This window comes from Tursiops truncatus, chromosome 6 (assembly GCF_011762595.2).
Source record: "Tursiops truncatus isolate mTurTru1 chromosome 6, mTurTru1.mat.Y, whole genome shotgun sequence".
NCBI lineage: Eukaryota > Metazoa > Chordata > Mammalia > Artiodactyla > Delphinidae > Tursiops > Tursiops truncatus.
In genome coordinates, this window is record NC_047039.1 from 111,229,300 (window position 1) to 111,245,413 (window position 16,114).

A 16,114-nucleotide genomic window follows, 5' to 3' on the forward strand; every position below is an offset into this window, starting at 1 on the left:
AAAAAGAAGAAAAGGGCATGTTGAATAACTGCTCAACAGATACTATCCTTAGATCCAACTGTCAAGGATCCTCACCGAGTTTGGAAATACTTTTCAAATGCCACTTTGTGCAAATCACTGCTGGGAGTGCGGGGTGGCAAGGATGAGCCAGACCCGGCCCCTGCTGTCCCAGAGTCCAGTCTCAGTCTCGGAAGGTTCCGGAAGGAGGTAAATGTGGGCAGGGGTGAAATGAAAGGGGGGCTGGAGCAGAGTGGAGGGCTGCTCCGAGCAACTGCAGAACTGAAGTGCGTTTCCTAAGTTACGGCCTGGCTAGGCCAGCCTCAGGAGGTGGCCCGTGACTCCGGGTCCAAGGCAGACCTTGGACCAGGAGATGCCCACGGTGGCTGGCTCGGGATCAGGGTCTGGGGTGGGGGTGGGGAGGACATCACTGTGGCTTCTGGAGAGTCATTGCCAGGATGGATGGGAAGACACCTTTCCCTGCCTGAGTAACGGCCAGGCTGGGAAGAAACGGCTCCAAGGAGAAACAAAACCAGAAAATTACAAGAGGAGCCTCCCTGGCCAGCTGCAGCTCCTGCCCCGAAATAACAGGAGGGTCGGTTTCTGCTGATTCACGAGCAGGAAAGGGTGACCTTGCTGCTGTCCAGGGCTTTTGGGAAAGAAACCAGAAAAAGGGAAGGGAGAGAGGCCTGGGGGATCGGGTTGGGAGGAGTTAGAGGCGGGACAGGGATCAATGAAACCGCAGAAGGAGAAGGGGGGGCGGGGCGGGGGGAGGAGCAGAGGGAGGGAGGGAGGGAGGAGAGAGTTAGAGACCTCAGCGCGGCTAGCATTAGAATCGGCTCCCAACAGAATCTCCGTTTCCGATTTGTTAATAATTTATCCCCGCTGCAACTTTTCTTACCAATAAATAGGAAATAATTTGTTAAGGAGAATTCCCCCGGCACCCTGGCTTTCTCCCTGGGATGAGGGCATGGGGATGTGTCTCTGCATCCTTTCATCGAACTGGTGTGGGCAACCGAGGAACTTGGACTTGGGGAGGTGAGAGTCAGAGCTCAGTCGTTTCATGAATGGGGAAACCGAGGCACAGGCAGGGCAAGGCCCCACCCAAGGTCACACACGGGGTCAGGGACAGTCTCCGGGATCCCAACTCCATGATCTCATGGGTGGGCGACCAGGTCCAAAGAGTTTCCCCCTGAAGTTCTAGAAGCGTCATCCAAGGCGGAGGTGGGGCTATAGCTCCTCTGTGGGTTGGCTTCCCCCCACTGTTGCTCCTGCCTAAGTCCTGTTCTGTAAGACGGAGCTGTGCTGCCCCGCCTTCCCCTAAGCGCCCCGCCAGGGTCCCCGGGGAAGGCCGTGTTCCGAGTCCTTGCCCAGCCCCCCTTGCCCAGGGCTCTCCCTGGCAGCCCCCCGCCTCCAGCCTCCCACCCGCAGATGCCCCAGCCCCAGCTGAGGTTGGTGGGGCTGAGGAAGAGACTTCAGCTAGCAACTTGGCAGACAGGTTCAAAAAAATCTGTCAGCTGCTAAACTGTTCCCTGGGTTCGCCCACACGCCTCGGTGACACCCGAGCCTCTGGGGAGTGGCGCACGGCTGGGGCGCCAGCCGCCTTTCCCTCTGGGTGAGGGGCACAGTTCCTGACTTGTGTCCAAGCCCGACGCCCTGGCTTCTTGTCGCACCTCGGCCACCGCGGAGCCCCGTGACCTTGAGACATTGCTCAGTCCCCTTCCTTTGCAGAATGTAAGTAAAAGGACCCCATCCTCCAGGATGAAGCATATGCAGGGCTTAAGCATGGCCGTGGACCTTGCACTTGGCCCAGGCCATGGGGCCGGTGATAGTCAAGATGCTCTCCCTACATCCCTTGTCCACAAGCCCGGGCCACCCAGAGTGCTTGCCACGTGGCACCTGGTGCAATTCTCAGGACCGCCCATGAAGTCAGCATTCGCAGCCTCCCTGGACTTTCATTCACTGGACAGAGCTTTCCTGAGTCCCCAGAAAGTGCCAAGGTCTGGGCTGCAGTGGGGAAGGAGGCGGCGGGGGGGTGGCCACGGCCCTCCTGGTACTTCCCCTGCAGTTGGGAACCTAAGGCTCACGGCAGTGGAGCGACTGCTCAAGTGCCCAGTGAGCGGCCGAGCCCTGTACCCGCCCTCCCAGTTACAGAGGGCAAAGCCCTTCCCGACACACTGTGGCCCGCTGCTCCGCAAAGACCCGGACCTGATCTGGCGGTGTCCGGCAGTGGTGTGATTTTGTCCCAACACAGGTTTGGATGGCAAGGCCAGTCTGCATGAAGTTGTTTATTCCTCCTCCTAAGACTTGCTTACAATTCCGGTGACTGCCCCGTCCATGCTCTCCATGGTTAAGGACCCAGAAAAACAGGTAGCCAGACTTCCCCCAGGCAGGTTACCTCCATCTCTGCTAACAGTCAGCTTTCCCACTCGATGATATATATATTTGTAAACTTTTTCATTTTAAAAACTTAATTAATTAATTAATTTATCGGCTGCGTTGGGTCTTCGTTGCTGTGCGTGGGCTTTCTCTAGTTGCGGCGAGCAGGGGCTACTCTTCGTTGTGGTGTGCGGGCTTCTCATTGTGGTGGCTTCTCTTGTTGCGGAGCACGGGCTCTAGGCGCGTGGGCTTCAGTGGTTGTGGCTCGCGGGCTCAGTATTTGTGGCTCGCGGGCTCTAGGCACGCAGGCTCAGTAGTTGTGGTGCACGGGCTTAGTTGCTCCGCGGCATGTGGGATCTTCCCGGACCAGGGCTCGAGCCCGTGTCCCCTGCATTGGCAGGCAGATTCTCAACCACTGTGCCACCACGGAAACCCTCGATGATATTTTTTGCTGGTAGCTTGTCTCTGCTCTTTACAGCCTGGCCTCTGACTCTGACTCCAGCTGCACCCTTTGCACAAAAAAATAACATAAAAGCAAAAGCACTGAAGAGACAGTTGCAAGGTCTCTTCAATGAAAAGCCTGGTATGAAATGTTTCTCTGTAGAACAGTTGGTCCAGGTGACTCCTGCTCAGTGTCTGTGGAGGAGATTTGTCCCCACCCCGTTCTCTGCCGTGCTGGTGCCCAGGCTGACTGCCTTCCCCTCGCCCTGCACCCCGGCCTTCACCCCTCCAGCTGTGCTGCCCCACTTTGCAGGTGAGTTGCCTTTGTGTATCTGTAGAGATAAGTGAGCCGCAGATATGATGGGCTTGGTTTCCCCAAGATTTCCTTGCTGGGGTCCCATAGGATCCAGAGGAAGTGATGCAGGGCTGGCAAGTACTTGGTTTCTTGTCTGGGAAATGGAGATGCCCCACCTCCTGGGGTTGCCGGGAGGATGCGGCCGGGATGGATGTGCAGTGCCCAGCCCGCCCTGGCCCATGGTTGGCATTCAGTGAATGTCACGATCGTCACGCCCTTTCAAGCCAGCAGTCCCCACTGTGGTCAGTGTCGTGTGCGAAGTTCCTGGCTTCGCCGTGAAGGGGCCAGGTGCCCTTCAGCCTTACTTCTTCCCCTGGAAGGTTGCTGGGAAAACCCTTGACCTAGTGTACGTGAAGCTGCTATTTAATCATAATTGCTACCATTTGAGGACATTTCCTAGGCATTTCATACAGATTATCTCATGTGATATTGGATGAGAAAATAAAGACTCAGAGAGGCAAAGCAACTTTCTCAAGGTCACACAGCCTCAAGGGGTTGAGCCAAGATTGAGGCCAAGGCTTTCAGACCCCAACACCAGTTTCCTTAACTGTTTGACCCCAGAACAGGGGTTCCTAACTGGGGAAATGGGACCCCACGAGTCCCCTAAGTGGAAAAAGTGATGTGTTACATTTTTCCAGAGAACATCCTAAGGTTTTTTTTTTTTTTTTTTGCGGTACGCGGGCCTCTCACTGTTGTGGCCTCTCCCGTTGCGGAGCACAGGCTCCAGATACACAGGCTCAGCGGCCATGGCTCACGGGCCCAGCCGCTCCGCGGCATGCAGGATCCTCCCGGACCAGGGCACGAACCTGTGTCCCCTGCATCGGCAGGCGGACTCTCAACCACTGTGCCACCAGGGAAGCCCCCATCCTAAGGTTTTTAAACAGGAGTATGATTTTTTTGGTTTTGGTGATATTCATGAAATGTCTAAAGAAACAATGACAACTTTTGATAATATCAAAGTTTGGCCCTGCTGTCATCCTGAGAAGTTAAGGGTGTGCCCCAAACATCCCTGGCTCTTTCTCCCCGGTATTAGGCCACTTTATCTTGACGGTGATTAGTTAATCTGATCTCATAGAGTAGAAATGTGCAGACCTAGGAGGCCTGCCAGCGCTGGCCCCCCTGCCGGCCCCTCCCTCACACTCTCAGCGATCAGCGGCGCTCAGGGTGCGGGGCTCCGGGGTGAAACGGCCTTCGCACCCCAGGCTTCCTCCTCGGCATCCTCCCTAGTGGACAGGAGGAAAATGAGGGTATGAGCCCGTGGCGCTCGGGAAGGACCGTGGGCGTGAAGCCGCCTTCAGTGGGGGGCACTCTGGCCCCTCAACGGTTAAATGGAATTCCGAGATCTTGGGGTGGGAGGGCGGTGGAAGAAAGAAGAGAAATAGGAGAGAGGGAATTGTGTTGGCGATGGCTTGGGATTTATTTATTGTGCTCGCTGTTGATTAAGCCCGCTCACTCCGCAGCAGGCACAGAGCTGGTAAATACACAGGCTGATTCATTAGTTTCTGACCATCTGCTTCCTGGGCTGAGGCCGGGGCGGGGGCGGGGGGGGCAGTGAGCCCTGCAGGCTAGGGCAGCCAGGTTGGAGCCCCCCGTCCCTCTGCAGAGCTGGCTGTGTCAGTCTTCCTGATGACAGACAGGCCGGGCGCAGGGGTGGGGGGGGGCGTGAGGGATCCAATATCCCGCCATGGGGACCACAGGAGGCTGGGCAGGTGAGGGAACGTAGGCAGGGGGATGGAGAAGGACCAGAGGAGGGACTTCCCTGGAGGTCCAGTGGTTAGGACTCCACACTCTCACTGCGGAGGGCCCAGGTTCAATCCCTGGTCGGGGAACTAGGGTCCCACAAGCCACGCGGTGTGGCCAAAAAAAAAAAAAAAGGACCAGGGGAGAGGTGAGGTGTTTCACAGCAGCTGGGGGTTGACAGGAATAATATCAACATTCCATATGAGGTCTATGACTATTAATCTAATTATCATTCTATTAATAACTAATTAATAGGATGACCAAATAACTGTAACTTAGTGACTGGTCACTGAGGTCCAAGCCCTATAGGGAGGCTTCACTACACTGTCCCAGATAAGCACGCTAACAATCCTGTGATGAATGACGAGGGAACTGGGTTCAAAAGTGAATCAGGGGCTTCCCTGGTGGCGCAGTGGTTGAGAATCTGCCTGCCAATGCAGGGGACACGGGTTCGAGCCCTGGTCTGGGAAGATCCCACATGCCACGGAGCGACTGGGCCCGGGAGCCACAACTACTGAGCCTGTGTGTCTGGAGCCTGTGCTCCGCAACAAGAGAGGCCACGACAGTGAGAGGCCCGTGCACGGCAATGAAGAGTGGCCCCCACTCGCCACAACTAGAGAAAGCCCTCGCACAGAAACGAAGACCCTACACAGCCAAAAATATTAATTAATTAATTAATTAATTAAAAAAAAAAAAGTGAATCAGGCAAGGAGGGCTTCCTGGAGGAAGTACATAGGGAAAGCTCTAAAAACCCAGAGGAGGGAAAGCAGCTGCCGGGGCACAAGCTCAGAGGTGAGAGGGGATGAGACAGCCGGGGAAAAGGCCCAGCTTCAGTGCTGGGTGGATAGCTTTCCAGGTGGGCAGAGTAGCATGATGCCACCTGGTACCAGCGTATTGAGAAGCGGGCCGGTAGAGGAGGGCCCCAGAGAGAGCGTCTGGCCGTTGCTCCCACCCTGACCCACGCTTTGCTCACTTGGGGTGAGGCCTGTATTAGTTTGCTAGGGCCTGCGTGGCTTAAACCACAGAAATTTATTTTCTCAGGTTCTGGAGGCTGGAAGTCCAAGGTCAAGGTCTGACCCTTGAAAACCAAGGCAGGCTAGTTTCTTCTGAGGCTTCTCTCCATGACTTGCCCATGGGCCCCTGTTGCTGCTTCTTCACATGGTCATTCTGTGTGCACGTGCCCCAGGGGTCTGTGTATCCAAATTTTCCCTTCTTGTAAGGACACCAGTCAGATTGGATCAGGGCCCACCCTAAGGGCCTCATTTTAATGTAATCACCTTTAAAGGCCCTATTTCCAAATACAGTCACATTCAGAAGTACTGGGGGTTCAGGCTTCAACATATGAGTTTGGGGGGCGGGGGCGCAGAGTATACTCCATAACAAGTTGCCAGGGGCGGTAGGAGAAGGGAAGCTGTGGGAAGAGGATGATTGCTGGGTCGGGGGAGGGGAGGATGCCCACTTGAGCGCAAACTGTGTCTTCCGGTCCCCAGTGTCCAGGTGTGAGCTCTGAGCCAGCTGAGGGCCTGGGGAGCGGGCTGTTCCCCACAGGCAGGCCTGCCCCCCTTTCATCACCAGGCCTGGACTCTACAAGCCACTGAGCCATCCCCACGGGGCCTTTCAGCCTCTCCCCGTTCCGGGCGACGTCACAAGAGCACCAGCTGGAGTGCGGGGAAGCTTGGACCCCCATGGGCCAAGCCTGGCCCCTCTCCCTGCCATGTTGTGCGTGAGGTCCCTAGAGTTCCAGAACACCTCTGAGGTTGTCCAGGACACAAGCAGGCTCGTCCTCAAACCCCTCCCACCCTCAGGGAGTCCTGGGCCAGTTCTGCCCCACCTGGGCCTCGGTTTCCCCATTTGCTCAGTGAGGGGGGTGGACTCAATGCTGTACCCCTTCCACCCCAAGTTTTCCGGGTCCTGGGAATCAGCAGGTCTGGCCAGGTGGGGTGGATAGTGGTACCACAGGGGACCCAGGACAGAGCTATTTTGGTGGGACCCGCCTCAGTAAACCCCAGAGCCAAGCTGCCCGCTGAGGATCCCTGGGTGGCCTAGGAACTGGCCCTCCACTAACGGGCTTCAAAGGTGATGGCCCAGGGTCGCTGCGGTGATGCCGACTCGGCCCCTCGGGAGACAAGACGCCCACGGCCACTGGGAGCCGAATGCCTCGTTTTAGAACATGAGGCTTTAACTCAGATCGAAGCCGCTTTTGTCTGAGCAAACCAGGGTCCTGAAATATTCATCAAAGGAGCTGCCATTGGTCTGGGGCGCGTGCGGTTCTCAGTGACGGCGTTTCCTGTTAATTAATAGCCTTTATTTTTTAGAGCAGTCTTAGGTTTACCGAAAATGGAGCAGACAGTCCAGAGAGCCCCTAAGACCCGTTCCCCACACAGCTGCCCCATTATCCACAGCTTGCATTAGCGTGCTACCTTTGTTACATGGGTGTGTCGTCATTAACGCAAGCCCACGTTGACGGTAGGGCTCCCTCCTGGCGTTGCACAAATGTACCATGTCATTTATCCAGCATGACAGTGTCATACAAGATGGCTTCACTGCCCTAAAAATTCCCTGGGCTTCCCCCTATTCATCCCTCCAACCCCCAGCAACCACCACGTGAGTGATATTTTCAGGCCTCTGGGTGAGTTCACACGGCAGGCCAGACCCGGGGGATGGATTTGAACTGTGGAGGAGAGAAGCCCCAGCTGGAGCCCGCTGGGCCAGGGAGTGGGCTGCCAGCTTTTGGAGGCAGGGGTGAGGGGAGAGGAAGCATGTGGGGGCCGTGCCCTGCCTTACCCAGCCAGTGTCCCCCACTGGGCCAGCCAGGCACGTGCCGAGGAAAGGACTGCCACAAGACGCACCCCCTTGAGAGGAACCCGGGCTGTGCGTGAGGCAGACACGCATGCTGTGGGGACAGAGAGCAGGCCCCAGTGACAGACAGGCCACAGTGCGGCCCCCAGCTCTTCCTAGCAGGGCCTCGGGCAAGGGCCACCACCTTCCAAAGCCCGGGTTGCTTCATCCCGAGCATGGAGTTGACACTCCCACACTGTGAGCATTGGTGGTTAGCTAGTTACTGAACAGGAGAGAAATGAGATAATGTGCTGGGCACCAGGTGGACTTCTTCCACTGCCCCTCCTGTTGCTACTAATTGTATTGTCTGAAGGGTCGAGAAGGCGTCTCTGTGTAGGAGATGTTTCAAGAGTCAAATGTCCATCCACAGATGAATGGATAAAGAAGATGTGGCACATATATACAATGGAACATTACTCAGCCATAAAAAGAAACAAAATAGAGCTATCTGTAGTGAGGTGGATGGACCTAGAGACTGTCATACAGAGTGAAGTAAGTCAGAAAGAGAGAAACAAATACCGTATGCTAACACATATGTATGGAATCTAAAAAAAATGGTGCTGAAGAACCTAGGGGAAGGGCAGGAATGAAGAGGCAGACGTAGAGAATAGACTTGAGGGCACGGGGAGGGGGAAGGGTAAGCTGGGACGAAGTGAGAGAGTGGCATGGACATATATACACTACCAAATGTAAAACAGCTAGTGGGAAGCAGCCGCATAGCACAGGGAGGTCAGCTCGGCGCTTTGCAATGACCTAGAGAGGTGGGATAGGGAGGGTGGGAGGGAGGTTCAAGACGGAGGGGATATGGGGACATGTGTATGCATATGGCTGATTGACTTGGTTATACAGCAGAAACTAACACACCATTGTAAAGCCATTATACTCCAATAAAGATGACAAAAAAAGTGTGAGTAGGAATTTGGAGGCAGACAGAGAGTGGAAGGGCATGTCAAGGAGAGGGGATGCCATCTGCAAAGGCTCAGAGGCACAGACAAGGGAGGCTTGGAGGACAGGAGTGCTCAGGTGGGAGGCCAGGAACAGTGGCTCCAGATATGGTGGGAGGAGGTCAGAGTCAATGAGGTAAAGCAGTAGGGCTTTATCCTCCGGGCAGTGGGGAGCCATGGAGGGTCTCAGAGCAGTGACTAGCTCCCGCCCCTCTTGATTGTCTGAGCTTAGAGTAGGAACGAATGTTTTCTTGGGAGGCAATAGAGCTGCATGTCTTTATGGGCTTTGGAAGAGAGAGGCTTCCTGGTGCTCGGACGTCGGAGCACAGGCTCTGAGACCTCTGGGCAGACACCGGGGCTGGGCTGGGACAAGGCTCCCGGGCCCCCCAGAACAGTCAGCATCCACCCTGGTCTTCTCCCCACCCGCAGGAGAACCCCTACCTGTGCAGCAACGAGTGTGACGCCTCCAACCCGGACCTGGCTCACCCGCCCCGGCTCATGTTGGACAGGGAGGATGAGGGCCTGGCCACCTACTGGCAGAGCGTCCCCTGGAGCCGCTACCCCAGCCCGCTGGAGGCCAACATCACCCTGTCGTGGAACAAGAGCCTGGAGCTGACGGACGACGTGGTGGTGACGTTCGAGTACGGCCGGCCCACCGCCATGGTCCTGGAGAAGTCGCTGGACAACGGGCGCACGTGGCAGCCCTACCAGTTCTACGCAGAGGACTGCATGGAGGCCTTCGGCATGCCCGCCCGCCGCGCCCGCGACCTGTCGGCGTCGGGTGCCCACCGGGTGCTGTGCACGGAGGAGTACTCGCGCTGGGCCGGCTCCAAGAAGGAGAAGCACGTGCGCTTCGAGGTACGGGACCGCTTCGCCATCTTCGCCGGCCCCAACCTGCGCAACATGGACAACTTGTACACGCGGCTGGAGAGCGCCAAGGGCCTCAAGGAATTCTTCACCCTCACCGACCTGCGCATGCGGCTGCTGCGCCCGGCGCTGGGCGGCACGTATGTGCAGCGGGAGAACCTCTACAAGTACTTCTACGCCATCTCCAACATCGAGGTCATGGGCAGGTAAGGCCCGGGGGTGACCTGGTACCCAGGATGTTACCTGCTTGCCGGGATATTACCAGATACCTGGAATGTTACCTGAGGCCTAGGATGTTACGTGATACCTGGGACATTACCTGGTGTTGCATCAAAGGGGCTACCTGCGATTTTCCATGGAGGGAGGTGAATGCTGGATGCTGAATGTCCCCCGTAGGGCCCAGGCTACCTCTAGCCACAGGGCTGGGAGGTCTGGAGAGGATGGGTGGAGCTGAGCAGACCTGGGCAGTGTGGGTGGGGTTTGAGCTAAAGCCTGGTCCTCGGGAGGTACAACGTAACTGGCCACGGACTCAATGAACGGGCACTTGTGTCTGGGGGGTGCCCGAGACCGCCTTCAGGCTCCAGGATTTGCTAGAAGGACTCACAGAGCCTAGCAAAGCTGTTACACCCACAGTTGCTGTTGTTACAATGAAAGGATACAGATTATGATCAGCGACAGAGAAAGGTTCAGAGGGCAGGCTCTGGGAGAGAGCAGTGCGAGCTTCCTGTCATCCTCTCCCGGTGCAGCAACGGTGACAGCGCGTGCGGAGTAGCGCCAGCCAGGGGAACTTGCCCGAGCCTGGGTATCCAGGGGTTTTGTTGGGAATTGGTTATGTAGGCGTGGCTGACTGCCCACGTGGTTGACCTTGGGCCCCAATTCCTTGACCCACAGGTCATGCTGATACTGCATGGCCCCAGGCCGCCATCATAAATCACATCATTAGTATCAATTATCTGGAGTGGCCCCAGGCCCCAGATAAACAAAGACTCTTGTTAGGCAGGACATTCCAAGGCTCATAAACTCCTCCCAGGAGCTAGTTAAGGGCCAGACTTTTCTTTGGACTCTGTAGCGTGTGGACAACCCAACCCTGCCGAGTTAGTCCTTTACTCACAGCTTTGGAGAAGAAGATGTTTTGTGGACACTTTGGGGGGAGGCAAAGGACCATCACAGGAGGTAAAAACAGCCTTTGATTCCCAGGAACTCTGTAGATTGCAGATGATAAAATGGTCACACGCTGTCCCAGATCATCTGTTCATTCGACAGATGACCTGCCGGTCAGTAGGGGCAAGGCCTTTATCCCCAGCCACGGATATAACACCCTGGTCTGCACTCAAGAGCGAGGCTTTGGGGTGGGGGGGCATCGCGGGTAACCAAGGGGTCAATCATAAGGGGCAGCAGCATGTAACACAGGAGCTCTCTAAGTGTGGTTCCTGGACCAGCAGCATTACCGTCACTTGGAAACTCGTTAGAAATGCAAATTCTCGGGCCCCGTGCCAGGCCTGCTGTACCGTAAATCCCAGGGGTGAGGCCCAGCAGTCTGTGTTTTAATAAGCTCTCTGGAGGGTTCGGATACACGCACGTTCGAGAACCGCTGCTGTGACAGTCGGAGTAGGCATTCTGGAGCCAGATGGCCTGGGGTGAATTCCCGGCTCTGCCGTCGACGGGGCTGTGAGCCTCCGGACGAGGACCTCTCCGCGCCTCAGTCTCCCCATCCGTAGAACAGGGATGATAACGAACATGCTTGTCTCATTGCATCGTGGTAAGCTAATTGAGTTAGAGTTCGAGCTGATGAGATACTCAGAACTACTGTGAGCTTGTGTTTAGTACATCGCAGTTTACACGACTGTGGGTTAGCACGTCACACATGCTAAAAAAGTGTTTATTGAATAAAATACATAGTGTTCAAAATAATGGCGTCCGAGAGCTGGGGCAGGTTGAGGAAGGACCAAGTTGAGACCCAAGGGTGTTGGGGCACAATTAGGGCCAGGAGCATGGCTTAGGCCAGTTTGGGCAGGGGCTGTACCAGAACCCAGCTGGGACAACATACCTTGGGCAGCTTTCCACGACAGGCTCTGCAGACTGCCCGAGTATATAATTACTGATGAGTGCAAAACCCAGTTTGCTGCATGGTGTGTATAGTATAATCCCATTTTTGTAAAATATGTAATATGCCCGCACACATGATTTCTCTGTTGACGTTGACATTGGAAAGAAGCCCTTTCGGGCCCGGGAGCATCGTGGATGTGGGAAAAGGCTAGAAGCTGGTGTACTAACGTCTCACTGTGGTCACACCTGCGGAGTAGGGGTGGGCAGGGGCGATGTGGGGTTTTGGTTTTCCGCTGTGTCTGCATTGTATTTTCCTTTGACTCTGTGGATTCCAGGTGGGCCAAGGCAAAGGCAAGCGATTCATGAGGTGGGGTCAGTTCAAGGCCAGCAGGTGGCAGTGAGGCAGGTGCACAGGCAGGGACCTGTGGTTCTGACACCCGTGACTCCTAGCCCACCCGCACTTGGGGCAGACTACTTTATTTATTTTTTATTTTTTAATTTTTTATTTTTTTTTGCGGTACGCGGGCCTCTCACTGTTGTGGCCTCTCCCGTTGCGGAGCACAGGCTCCGGATGCGCAGGCTCAGCGGCCATGGCTCACGGGCCCAGCCGCTCCGTGGCATGTGGGACCTTCCCAGACCAGGGCACGAACCCGCGTCCCCTGCATCGGCAGGCAGACTCTCAACCACTGCGCCACCAGGGAAGCCCAGGGGGCAGGCTATTTTAAACCAGGAGTGGTCTGGAGACCGCCTGATATGTGGCAGCTGTTGCGGTAGCGGGGAGTCAAGGATCAATGTCCTGCTCCTGTTTCTTAGATCTGTGTGCAGGCTTTGGGCCGTGGGCCATCTTGGTGACCTCTGCCAGCCCTGGGGATGCGATGGTCTGGTTCTCTTAAGAGCCTCCCATCCACTGACCCAACAGCTTAGCAGTCCGGAGGTAGGAACAAGATCCCCACCCCTTCTGGGGGCTGTGGCCCCTTTTCTGACCTCCTTGGGCTGCTATGGGGGTGTCCCTCATCTTCAGGAGTCTAATCAAGGGCCCGCCTGCCCCTTCGTTAGGCGGCTCGTGCAGGGTCCTAAGGTCCAGGCCGGCTGCAGGGTCTGTGCTGGATGGTGGCAGCCAGGACCTGTAGTGCCCCTCACACCTCAGCCAGGGGTAAAGGTCATTTTTCTCTTAGGAGGGACTCTGAGATGCAGAAGTGGGGCAGATCGTATTTGGGACGGGACAGAGGGACAGGTGGGGGGCAGGAAAGAGTCTCAGCTTTTCAGCCTCATCTAGATCAAGAGGGCTGTTCTGGTGCCAGGTGACCTGGGGGTCAGGTGAGCTGGGTTCCAGCCCCGCCCCTCTGCTCCCCTCTCTGGACCTCAGTTTCCTGTCTGAGGCCTGGGGCTGCCTGGAGCCCGTGCCTCCCTGGCAACGTGGCAGGGCGGTCCCTGCCCGGCAGCTCCCAGCTCCCGCTGGCACCCAGCCTCTGTGGGTGGTGGGGATTAGCTGTAGTGGTGGTGAAAGCACGCGATCAATTCACAGATAAAGTAAGTACTCTTCAGGCGGCTGGTTGGCAGGAAAGTGGCAGCTTGGCTAATCGATTAATTAGATCTGGTCAGATGCTTCAGCAATGGGCTGTGACTTCCTCTACTTTTCCTTTTTAAATTCCAGGTGGGAAAGTCCAGCTGTGCCTGGGAGCCAGAGAGGCCAGAGAGGCAGGATGGGGTGGCAAAGGTGCCCGTGGGCCCACCCAGAGGATGCCCTTGGTAGTGACCTGAGGATCCCCGCGCTCTCGGGTGCTGGGATTTCAGACTGAACCTGTTCTGGTATTTGCTCAGAATTTCATGACCCAGAGTTACACGGTGCCTCCCCCTGTGGCCTGCTAACAATAGTAGCTGATACTTACTGAGTGTTTGCTATGGGCTCCTTTCCTGTTGAGCAGTGAGCTCAGGGCTCACATGCATCTTAGTTAATCAATAGTCATTCACTTCCCACAAGGTTATTAAATCTCTAAGACCCCACAAGCTGGAGCATTGAGCAAGCCGGACCTGATCTCCGCCCCATAGAGCCTTTCCCACAGGGACGACATTCCCCTCCACCTCGTGTTTTTAGATAAGGAGGCCGAGGTCAGGGGACATAAGTAGATCACACAGCGAAACTGACCACCAAACAGTCAAGGTCCAACCCTAGTGTGCCCAAGCTCAAGTCCATCTCTCTATGGAATCTAAAGGTCTTTGATACCATGGATGCTTCCAGCCCTGTCCCTCATGTCAGCTATTTCCAGCCAGCAAGCACCTGGCTCTGGGGGAGGAGGATGGAGCAGATGGAGAAGCCCAGGCCCCTGGGGGTGAGGACCTGGTACAAATCAGGGGGTGAGAGGAAGAAGGAGAGCAAACCGCAGCCCCACAGGGCAGCGGTGCAGGGAGCAAAGTAGCTTCCAGCACCTGGAGGTCCCGGCCCACCACCGGCCTCCCCTCCCTTCAAGACCAGGCAAAACAGCTTTGCCAGTCCTGCTTACTCTGGGTCTGAGATAAAGAGAAGAGGGGGTCCCGCCCATTAAGTTGCTCCCATTCCTGGAAGGCTGGGAAGGGGCGGGAGCGATTTTCTCCTTCCACACACAGGGAAACTCAGGTGTGGGCTGGGAGAGCGGCTGGCTTTAACTGGGCAAGTCCGGGGCGGCACCGGATTTGAGGAGGAATGAGACGGTGCTTGGAGAAGAGACAAGGCCCCCACCTGCACCCCCAACACAGTGGTCAAGGGCAGCCAGGCCCACATCCAACCAGCTTCATACAGGAGAGCATTTTACTTTATTTATTTATTTTTTAAATATTTATTTATTTTATTTTTGGCCGCGTCGGGTCTTAGTTGCGGCACATGGGGTCCTTCGTTGCCGCATGCGGGATCTGGCATGCGGGATCTTCCGTTGCAGCGCGTGGGCTTCTCTCTAGTTGCGGCATGCAGACTTGGTTGCCCCACGGCATGTGGGATCTTAGTTCCCCAACCAGGGTTCAAAGCCCCGTCCCCTGCATTGGAAGGTGGATTCTTAACCACTGGACCGCCAGGGAAATCCTCAGGAGGGCATTTTAAAACAACGGGCTCCCCAGCCCCACTGCTAAGAGCTCTGGATCCCATAAGTTTGGGGCGAGGTCCAGAAGAGATTCTTTACAAATCTCCGCAAGGGAGTGGAGAGTTGGGAACCCCCAGGTAGAAGCTGGCATCATTAGACCAACCAGGGTTTGAATCCTGCCTCCATCACTGATTAGCTGGATCACCTTAACCTGTCTAAGCCTCAGTTTTCCCGTCTGCAAAATGGAGATATGATAACGACCTCACCAGCTTGGGGTGAGGCTTCAGTGAAACGATATATTTGAAGAGCTTACCCTAGTGTCCCATTCCTCTGGCTAGGTGGCCGGAGAGGTCAGGGAGAGAGGCAGACCAGATGTTGCCGCATCTTCTGATGTTGTGAGAGAAGGCACACAGCAGATATATATGTGAAATCACTTGCTTTTTGAAATACTGGCAGCTACTGAAAATCCTGTGCAGGTAAAACAAAACACACCTGCAACCCAAGGCAGCTCACAAGCTGTCAGTGTGCCCCCTCTGCTCTGAGACCTGCCTGTCTTCTCACAGCGGTGACAGCATAGCCGCTACACTCACAGTATTCTGCAGACCTCTGGCAGGGCGGGCACCTGGGATCTGGACAAACTCCGGGTAAACAGCCTGCTGACTCTGGGTCTGGGGCAGAGGGAAGGGGAAATGGTCATCCTATTCTCACCCTCAGGCCCTGCCCCAGGGCAAAGTCCTCCACCCAGAAAACTCTTGGAGGCTCCAGGGAACCAGTCCAGCTGGGCCTTAGCCAGCCAAGGACAGGAAAGGAAGAGTGAGTTCCCCGTTCTTGGAGGTATTCAAGCCGAGCAGGGTGGTGTTGGTGGGAGATGATGGAGAGAGGTCCCATGCGTCAGATGAAGGTCCTGTGCACCTCATCTGTACACCATTGATTAAGGGAACAGGAACTACAGATACCATTTTAAAAGTTGGTAGGTGTGAGAATCCACTGGCTTTCCCAGATGCTGCTGGGGTCTGGCTTCTCATCCAAGGCCCTGGGCCAGCCGGCACCCGCCTGGTTTTCTCCTCCCTTGACCCCCTGCCCCTTTCTTGCCTTCTTGTCTTCTTCCATAAACGTCCTGCCGTATTGATCACCCAGTAACTAAAGATAGACGGAACTTAGGACAAGAATAGAAAACGCAGGAGGGAAGCAGGCTTTGTGCGTGTGTGTGTGTGTGTGTGTGTGTGTGTGTGTGTGTGTGGAGGGGAGGGGGAGGGGGAGGGGATCAGAGAGAGCAGAGGCCTTTCCACTTACTGCACGGACTTGCCCCGCCCTCCGTCTAGTCTCTTCCGTTGCTGATCAGCAGGGAACATGGGTGAGAAGGGAAGCGTGTGATTTTTATTCTGCCTGCACTGACCCTTGTAGCTCTGTGACCCCCACCTGGGGTTGGGGGGTGGGGCTCCCCCCTTCAGGAACAT

General features: G+C 55.8%; 1 protein-coding gene across 6 annotated transcripts in view; it reads left to right on the forward strand.

The window, feature by feature from the left end:
- NTNG2 (netrin G2) overlaps positions 1-16,114 on the forward strand; it is a 74,238-nt gene that overhangs the window by 22,712 nt on the left and 35,412 nt on the right. For all 6 annotated transcript variants that reach the window (XM_033858926.2, XM_073806731.1, XM_073806732.1 and 3 more), the window contains exon 3: positions 9,124-9,767. In XM_033858926.2, the coding sequence (XP_033714817.1) occupies positions 9,124-9,767 (644 nt within the window). The remainder of the gene's footprint in view (positions 1-9,123; positions 9,768-16,114) is intronic.